Here is a 10,102-nt window from a genome sequence, read left to right as displayed (position 1 = left end):
ACAATGTTATATGACTGCTCCACCCCCCCCCCCCCCCCCCCTTGGCTCTGTGTGTTTCTGTTTCAAACCTCATGGCTATTTCTCACCCCATTATATTCCCTGTTGTAATGTTAAAACAGGGTGAGCTGACCTCCTGCTTTATAATGGTGTGTGTGTGTGTGTGTGTGTGTGTTTTTATCAGAGGTGCCATATGTTTGGGATTAGCACTTGTGTAGTTTTTACTGTGGCATTGACCGAGGCTCACCCCGGCTTCTCAAAAGCCCACATTAATATTACGTTAATTATTCCATTGTAAGCGCTCGGAACATACGCCCCAAGTGATAACTAAGATGTTTTATGGAAATCCAGTTGGTAACATTTTGCCTTCAAATGGAATGAAGAAGAGCAAAAAAAAATTGTTTTACTTATTAACTTTGCTTTATGTTCATGCACAATACTGCCAGGGCATTGGACATGATAATGGTAAAGAAGAGAGCATCAGTATCTGGGTCAGCAGTACACATCCAAAGTCACAGTGTTGGCTGAAGAAGTCTTTATTTCTTTCAGATGATGCCCATACCCTGTATTATACTCCATGTACCCGTATGGAATGCAAAGTCTCATTACTCTTACTGTTGCTCATCACATGATAGTCTATCATTCATATAACCAGTGTTACCATGGACTTCCAATCACTTGTAATGTAAACATTTGTGAGAGAATCAGAGCTTTCTTCCCACATGGTACAATTTTAAGTGTTATATCACAGCAGTGTGTTTAGATTTGAGTCTTTAGTATTAAGACTAGAAAAGTCCAAAAGTCACAAAGTCCTTATTGGATAAAAAATAAAGTGTTTGTCATTCAAACGCATCAAAATCTCTAATATAAAATATATTATGCAAAATACATTCATGGGTTGGTCATCAAAAAGCAAAACAAATAGCATCAAAGAAAAAAAGAATTGCTCTGTCAAATCAAATGCCATTCGATTCTATACAAACTACAAAGCTTATTTTAAAGCAGCTACGAGCAACTTTTTCGATTGTTATTAAACAGTATAAATTTAATATCAATGCATCACATCTTACCTCTAATAGTCGACGAGACCAAAGCCGTGTGTATCTGAGATTGCTCCCTTAGGTGATTATTAAGTCTATAGTCTGTCTAAACTCGCGCCAACAGGGGGCTCTCTAGAGCGACCGGACCGGGTAACCCGGAAGTGAAACGCGGAAGTGAAACCAGGAAGTGAAACGCAGCTGCCTTTTTACGCCGTTTGCGCTGCCTAGCAACATAACATAAACAATGTGAACGCCACGCATACTCGCGGGAACATCTCTCGTTATATTCTAACAGGTTTTTTGGAAGTTATTTTGTGGTTATGGCCGAAGTGGCTGCTGCAAACCGTTTCATTTCAATTCCTGATCTGCCCTGGCTACAGACACACTAACACTGGCCGATTCACTCGGGGTTCAAGCGAGACTACTCTGCGTTGGTATCGTCGACTATTAGAGGTAAGATGTGATGCATTGATATTAAATTTATACTGTTTAATAACAATCGAAAAAGTTGCTCGTAGCTGCTTTAAGCTTTCTTAGTCAATATCACATGCCCAATAGTTTTCTCAACGCAACATTTTAAAGACTTTAGTCCATATCTTTGATAAATCATTCCCCCCTTTGAGGCAGGAAGATAAGAACATTTCTGCTGTTTTTAGAGTTTGAAAGAATGTGGGTTAAAGTGTCTTCTGGATGAGTAGGACCACAGTTTTCTGGTCCAATACAGTCTATCACACTACAAAAATACTGCTGGTACCGAGCAGCCGAAGCATAACAAAATAGAGACAAGGTCATTTTGAGTCCGTTAAAAAGCAATAAATATGAAAAATAAGTTAGCTAGAAACATTTCAAGTATCAAATCCCCTGGTCATCTATTGCCCACGATGAACACTGACCATCACCTACTGTCTTGTATAAATGTCACAGCTCCTCTTTGCAGTCATTTTAAGGAGGCCACTCTGCATCCTTCCACCAAACATTCACTGTACGGTAATTCATTTAGAGATGCAAAACCCAGTAGGCAAAAGCAACGTATAGTCATCGTTCTTCTTCAGGTAACAGTGCTGGCAATTGTAGGCTGACTCTGAGCACTGTAGTGACAAATATATCCCAGTTTATGGCAGGTCCAGCATATAACACCTGAATCCTCAAGCTTCCCTCTTGTTGCGTTCTTGGCCCTGTGACATCACTTCCTCCAGGTGTGATGTTATTTCCTCTTCCCGGCAGCGAGGTGCTTCTCCAGCCTCCTCCTCTCGGCCTCCTCTGCTTTCCTCCTCTCCTCTTTCATCTCCTTGTACCGCCACTTGGGGATCTGCAGCAGGTTGGCGCCTCCGTCTTTGGCGCTGCTCTTCCTGTGGATCTTGTCCGGTTCGTAGGTGGGCGTCGGGGCCTTGGACACCCTCACCTTGGGGACGGTGAAGCCCGGCCGGACGCTGCTCCTCCTCATCATCAGGTGGATGGGCAGCAGGCTGGTTCTCCGCAGCTCCAGTGCATTGCTGCAGGAGCCCAGGCTGTGGAGCTGCAGGCTGGCCCTGCGGCCCGTCAAGCCCTTGGTCACCAGCGTGACCCGGGAGTTGTGGAAGAGTGTGCGGTAGGTGTTGATCCTTTCAGGGTGGAGGGTGCGGATTTCCTTGGCGCGATGCTGGCGGATGATCTCGGGGACAGCGTAGCGGCGTTTGCCCACACATGGAGGGCTCTCTGGACACACCTGAAACAGTATGCACAGTTAATAATGCTAAAACATCAACTTTAACGAAACAAACTTCAGGATTGATGTTTACTGTGATGGATTATCTAGGGGTCGTATTCACAAAACATCTTAAGGCTAAAAGTACAGTTGCTCCCACTCCCAACTCGCTGAGTAAGGAAAAACTCTTGAAAAAGAATGGGCGTGTCAGTCCTAATTTTAGCAATCAAAAAATGTTGGTCTTGCAGAGTATTCCCCCCTCTAATAAGAAGTTATGTTTTTCTAGATCTTTTAAACAACTTCAATCATCATAGATACCAAGTTTTTAATCATTTTCAGAATTGTAATGCTTTAAAAAATTTAAATCCTTTTTATTTTCCAATAGCCTATAATAAATGCAAATGTTCTTTTTGTCTTTTGTTTGTTTGTTGTTGTTGTTGTTGTTGTTGTTGTTGTTGTTGTTGTTGTTGTTGTTGTTGTTGTTGTTGTTTGTTCTTGTTTTCAACCCCACCCTTTCTCTTAGCTTAAGATTTCTCCCCATTCCTTAGTCAAAGTTGGTCTCAGCAGCTTTGTGAACTGGTTTTAAGAGGAAACTTTTAGCTAGGAACCGCTATTTGGGAATCCTCCTAGTGGTATGATCAAATGTTTTGTGAAATTATTTTTCACACTTCAGAAGAATGAATGGCTTCTTCTGAAGGGAGGAAAATGAGCTTTGATATATCCAAGTATGCAGACACCAGCTGGAATCATGTAGAGGAGAGGGCCAACCTAGAGGAATGATACAAACTAAAAAACACTGATGTAAACAGGTCAATGGGCCACTTCCAAAAGGACTAACCCAATGAGTGAGCTGGAGCACACGAAGTCACTTAAATAAATTTAATAAAGGTACAAAACTGACGTTTCGACGCGCACTGCGTCTTCTTCAGAGTCAAACCTTCAGGTTTGACTCTGAAGAAGACGCAGTGCGCGTCGAAACGTCAGTTTTGTACCTTTATTAAATTTATTTAAGTGACTTCGTGTGCTCCAGCTCACTCATTGGGTTAGTCCTTTTGGAAGTGGCCCATTGACCTGTTTACATTGTTTTGTCCTGTTCTGAGAGCACCGACCTCCCTCTGTGGAGGGGTTGAAGCGCAGGAGATTCCTTCTACAGTAAAAAACACTGATATTAACCCTTAACACATTGAGTGCCAAGGACGTCTCTGGACGTCCTAAAAAAATGTAACGAGGAGTGCCAAGGACGTCTGTGGACGTCCTAAAATCATAATTCATATTATTCCATAATTCTGCTGTTTAAGGTCGTACCTAGCCAGTGAGCATGAATCCCTTCAAGGGATCACACGGCGCCACCTTAAACATCGTCACGGGAGCTGCGCCACCCACCTCAGATCCTTTACTTTGTGCAGGAGACAGCAGGGAAAGACGTGATCAAAGTGGAAACCGATGCATGCTTCAGCCAGAGCCGTATAGATTGCTCTGTCTGCAGCGGAGCGGACAGTTGGCTCGGCTGCATCCGTGCCCACAACTGAGCTCTTTTGCTTCTATCTATCTTCTATCTATCTGTTTCTCCACACGATTCCCTGCCAGAAAGCCAGCACCCGAAGCCGAACGGCCAAGCCCTTTTCGTTCAGTCGCGTTTGGCATTTCCTTGTTGCGCTAGGATCCGTCCGGGGCAAAAACGGAGTCAGACTCTGTGCGTGTGGGGAGGAGCCCGCAGCTCAGAGGTGGAGAGGGGGGGGGGGGGGGGGAGGGGGGGGGGGGGCGGAGGGGGGGGGGGGGGAGCAGGCTGCACAGAAACCACACCACGCCACCACATCAGAAAACACCAGCCAGAGTCAGTGAATGTGCTCGAAATTAGAGTGCAAAAAGTATTCATAAAAGTCACTATATCTTGAAAAGTAAAAAAAAACGGCAGAAAACCCTTGAAAGTGCACTTCTTACAGAGGCTGTCATTTCATAATGGAACTGTCTAGAAACAAAATTTCTTCTTTGGAAGAAGCAGGAGTGTTCAATGTTTCATTAGAGTCCAGCCCTCTCAATATAGCCCTAATAGAAAAAATTCTATAGCTGTTTTCAACTGAATGGAAGTGAATCTGGCACAGGCTCCAGACAATTTTACTGAAGCGCTGTGGCACTCAATGTGTTAAAGTCCAGTCTCACCGTATGGCATGCCACAGCGATGAAGGGGCTTCCCAGGGCGGTTGTCACGGACACCATGTGGTTGATGACGCCGTCCTCCTCGGGGTCGGTGACGTTGGCCATGTTGAAGGCGCTCCGCACGGTGTCCGACAGGCGCTTCAGACAGCCGCGCGGCTCCTGGGCTTTAGCCACCAGGGACGCCAGCTGGGGCCACTCTAGACTGGAGGAGCAAGGTCAAGAAGGGCGTACATCTACTGCAAAGATGGCTTCCAGGGTTTATGTCATCCTTTTCTTTTGTTTCCAAAATTAAGATGTTGAAGGGTTTAACATTTCACAGTATATATTTGAGATGCACGATATATCGGCAATCAATGGTAATTGGCCGATGTTAGTGAATTTGTAATACATCCGTATCAGTCCAATGAGCAAAATAACAGCAATGTTAATATGGGTTATTATTGGTATCAGACAAAATTTTCATATTGAGAAGAAACAATGCAGTACCTCTATGATCTATGGGCTTTTCCAAAGGTTTTGGAAATAAAGAAAGACATTACTTTTTCAAATCCAAACTTTGAATATCATAGGAACTTGTTTTTATACAGATCATATTGACATTGGTAAATATCGGCCATAACAGCTGCTAATATCAGTTATCGGTATCGTATCGGCCAAAATGTTCATATCGGTGCATCCCTAGTATATACTGTATACAGTATATGTTATGTTCTGACAGGTTATGCTTTAATGCTATGCTGTGGGGCTCAGGGCATTATGTATAATTCTATGTTGTGTACTCAGGCTGTGAGATTCTTTTTTTTTACCAACTGCTATAAACGATAATGTGTTTTCAAACTACATAATCATAGTAACATGTATTCAGGCATGTATAGAATAAGACATGTTGAATAAACACAGCCAAGCATTTAAAGGCTTCAAGTCCTGTTATGCTTCTTTAGAGAACATCAGAATTCAGACAAGAGAACATAGCAGGGCTGTACCAAGGCACTGACTGCAGCCTGAGATCTGCTCACCAAACACTTCTGTGCTTGGTGGGTGTTAATTTCAGACCCCAGTGAGTCCTTAATCAGATTAACATATGTGATGACAAAGAGGTGTGGGGGGCTAACATTGTGCCAACTGTGACCCCGTGTGACATACAGGCTGTTCTGATTGAATATTAAAGAATGAAAAACAATGTAATAGCCCGACTTCAATCATAATTAGCCCTTAAAGTGGCAGGACAGCAGGTGAGAAATTGCTGTGTGTCTCCAATCAGCTTCTTCCTGTAACCCCTGTACCCTCTGGAATCAAACTGTTTAAAGCTGCCATGCAACTTTCACATTACAATAACAAAAAGGTTTGATTTGGAAAAGGCTGCAATGCAGTGATGAAGTGCATCACAAAATCCAATCAGCGGTGTGTGAGATATCACGCATGGCAGGCAGACAAATGAATGTATGGGGAGCGATCCATAGTCCTCCACAGCCACTTTCATCATGCAGCCTGTGTGACCAAGCTGTTGGCTTTTACCTGTATGTATCACAGAGCTGGGGGGGGCGGGGCCGGGCCATGAGGCGTGACATCATCCAGGCAGTTTCATAACGGGCTGTAAACAAGGCCCACTCCCTAGGGGTCAGGCAGCGCCCGAAGTCCCTCGCACTCAAATCAGCTCCTGATGGAGGGAGAGAGAGAGAGAGAGAGAGAGAGAGAGAGAGAGAGAGAGAGAGAGTAATGTGTGGGGGGGAAAGGTCAAGGAGGTACAGTACATAAAGTGAGGATCAAAGAAAAGATTGGAGATTTAAACGTTTGTTTCTGTCAACCAAGTCTGCTAGGAATTTGTCTCAGTGTGCTAATTAGCTACATATATGTATTCTTCCTCATAATACCTCATTACATGATGCAGTAATAAATGCCCATAATTACCAAATCAGTCAGGAAAGGCCAGTAATAGACCTATGAGTGCAAAAAAATGACCGTTACCAGTTCCTCTATAAAACAGATGAGTTGTGTTCATGTGTGATGGGTCTCAGGATATTTTGCTCTGTATTGACTGCCAGTAGGCTACAGGGTGCAAAAGCAAAGCGAAATCTCACTGATTTGTTATCTAACATTATGATAGTTAAAGGTCCCATTCCGTGCAAAAGCTGTTTTTACTTGTAAATGCATATATACTGCTGTCAGCCCTCCCTGTAATGAGTGGTCACACGCTCAGAACTGCCACAGTTGGATTTGTCCCTATCCAGCGTCCCTCTGCAGTCTCCTCCAAGCCACACCCCCAAACGCTTCGTTTGCCCAGAGGGGAATCTGGGGGAATCGGGACGTCACTAGCTTCCTCCTGCATACTGCGCGGGTCTCTCTCACACAAGCTACCTGCACCATTTAGTCTATAGCCACAAAATTAACACTTCTAGCTGGAGCGACGCCAACTGTACGTGATCCAGCAACTGCAGAGGTGCATTCGGTAAGTCTAGGCATTTTGAGATGTCCTCTTTAGCGTAGTACCGTTTAGTTAACGATAACTCGCAACCTAGCGTGCTGGTCCACAGACGCTAATCTGATTGGCCGCTGGGAGCCTGGGGCGGGCTCTCCCTCAGCGGCCAATGGGAACTGTTAGTTCTGAATATATTATAGAAACAGGCCGTTCTTGGAAAGCGACCAGATGAGGAAGTGAGAACTCCGTCACAACAAACGGGTTTGCTATATTTTCGACAGATTAATCCAGAATCATGTTTTATGGACCAGAGACACACGTTTTTAAGAGGTTACAGCTGCACGAATTGGGACCTTTAATTTAGAATCAATCCACTTTAACAGCAATGTCAGTCACGTCAGTCAAACTAGTCTGAAAAGCATATTGCATTTCAGATTTTTAAATATGAAGGGAAATTAATAGCAATATATTATCTTACGTGGACTGGTCATTAAATTAAGTAACGCTACTGGAAGATGTCAAAGTATTTCACATCAGGCCACTGTGTGGGATCATTTTATATCCAGGTTTATTGGAGTAACATTAATGAAATTGGACATTGATGGACGCCAATGTACCTTCTCCTCTCTGTCGGAGGCAGAGTGCTGAAATAATCCTGGACAGAATTTGTCTGTTTGAAAACAGGATCAACCTCAGGCTGTCCATATCCATTTAGATTTCCTCCTGACGTCCGCTTTTGCCTTTGAACTAGTGCCCCAGGTTTCCCTAATGGTGGGCGTGGCTTTGGAACTGTGATGCCCTCTGTAGTGTCTCTATGCTTCTTTACAGAACTGTGACGCGCTCTGCAGTGTCTCTATGCTTGTTTACATTCAGAAACACACTTTCCTCACCTGCCATCACCAGTGATTTCACACACTCCACCCGGCCCTGCATGGCAGCCTTCATCAGGGCGGTGAAGCCATGGCAGTTTCTCCTCTCTATGTCCAACCCAGAGTAGTAGTTCAGCAGGTAGTTGGTGATGGTTATGTGGCCTTGGAGAGTAGAAGGAGGGACAGTAAAGTTCACAGCATATACAGTAAGTTTGTCATCAGTCACAATGCTGCAGTGGAAAAGAGATGCTTAAGGCTCCTTCACACTAACAACCATGTTCTGGATGCACAAGAGGCACATTCTTATTGATCACTTCAAATGCGGAAATCTTAGCAATCAATGGAATTGCATATGCCTGTTTTTCATGCAACTTGTCAGAGTAACTTCACCCAACCTAAATGTTTGGTGAAGCCTGACACCTAATGGTGAAAAGTAGGGTACTGACCTACTGCTATTGGCTGGTCTCTGTACCCTGTAATGTCACCGCCTAAAGCAGTGATACTCAACCTGAGGCTCTACATGCGGCTCCTTTATGGGTAGTTGTGGCTCTTTTAAGTCCCACTTAAAATAAATAAATACATAAAAATCTAAACAAATAAAAGGACGAAAGGGAATTTTTTTAATGGTTTGTGGCTCTTGCAAAGATTTTCTTTTGTCAATGTGGCTCCTGGGTAGAACAAGTCTACGTACTGTACCACTGCAACAGGTGGTGACTGACATCACCTGGCACAAGACCAGCCAATAAGAGACAGCAAGTTCAGTACCTTATTTTTCACCATTAGGTGTCAAACATTTGGGTGTACAAGGTACAAAACACATGAAGTATAGCTTGGAGGCAGGAACAGACGGGAGAAACTAGGTGAACTGATTGGTGGGATGAACTTAGGGATCAGGGTAAGAGATGACGAACAGGTGTGGGGAACAGGAGAGTGTGGGAGGAGCACAGATGAGGAGCAAAAGTCTACTGGCCTCTGGTGGCCAGGAACATGGTGGCATCAGGCAATGCCAAGCATGACAACCAGATGCATGTGGATAGAGTAAGTAAGTAGTAAGTACATTTTATTTGTATAGCACTTCTCACAGAGAAGACTCACAAACTGCTTCACAGGTTAAAATACATACAGAAAATCTATGCAAAACAAGTAACAGTACAATACAGAAGATGGGACTACAGTCAGGGTTACAGAAAATCAGTCAACCCAAGTCTAAACAAACGCCTGTCTAAACAAGCGTTTTTAGCTGCTTTTAAAACTGTCTACAGAGGCCGCAGCTCTCAAATCCTGAGGAAGAGCGTTCCCTAACCTAGAAGCTACAGACTCAAAGTCTCGGTCACCTTTGGTTTTGAGCCTGGTGCGGGGGACAACCAATAGGCCCTGGTCAGCAGACCTCAGTGACCTGCTGGGGACATGTGAGTGACCTGACCATGCAGAGCTCTATATGTAATCACCAGAACCATCAGAAGGTTCTGGTCCAGAACCTTGAACTGGATCCAGAAGTTAACAGGAAGCCAGTGCAAGGAGGCCAAGACAGGAGTAATATGACATGACCTACTTGACCTGGTCAACAATCTGGCTGCAGCATTGTGGACCAGAGGCGGTAAAGAGATGTTTTGCTGAGACAAGTAAAAAGAGAAATTGCAATAGTCCAGACGTGATGAAACAAAGGCATGTATTATCATCTCCAACTCATGGTGTGATACAACACAACAGACCAGAGAGTGCTGCAGGAAAAAGTCCTAAAACCTGGAAGTTAGCATCACCTGGGTGCCTCGTCTCAAACTCAATGGGATTTTTGTATGGGGATTTTGGTTAGATGCCTGAAACGAAGTCTGTGTTTAACAGAAGTTTATGAAACTGAGACCTGTGTGTTCATCAAGATAATTTTCACAAATTAACAGCACTTTTATCATGACTTTTGAAGTGTTTTCTGGCGATCACG

The 10,102-nt window shown here is 44.0% G+C and overlaps 1 protein-coding gene across 1 annotated transcript in view; it reads right to left on the bottom strand.

Annotated features, from left to right (window-relative positions):
- Nucleotides 1-2,241: 2,241 nt before the first annotated feature.
- Nucleotides 2,242-10,102, bottom strand: part of ankrd33ba (ankyrin repeat domain 33ba) — a gene marked incomplete at both ends in the record, with an annotated part of 37,866 nt that continues 30,005 nt past the window's right edge. Inside the window, 4 exons of the mRNA XM_083632120.1 lie at nt 2,242-2,742; nt 4,882-5,080; nt 6,394-6,535; nt 8,185-8,325. Of these exons, the coding sequence (XP_083488246.1) occupies nt 2,242-2,742; nt 4,882-5,080; nt 6,394-6,535; nt 8,185-8,325 (983 nt within the window). The remainder of the gene's footprint in view (nt 2,743-4,881; nt 5,081-6,393; nt 6,536-8,184; nt 8,326-10,102) is intronic.

Source organism: Poromitra crassiceps (assembly GCF_964638095.1).
Source record: "Poromitra crassiceps genome assembly, chromosome: 2".
Lineage (NCBI taxonomy): Eukaryota > Metazoa > Chordata > Actinopteri > Beryciformes > Melamphaidae > Poromitra > Poromitra crassiceps.
Note: the sequence above shows the minus strand (reverse complement) of the source record. Positions and strands in the feature narration are given on the sequence as shown.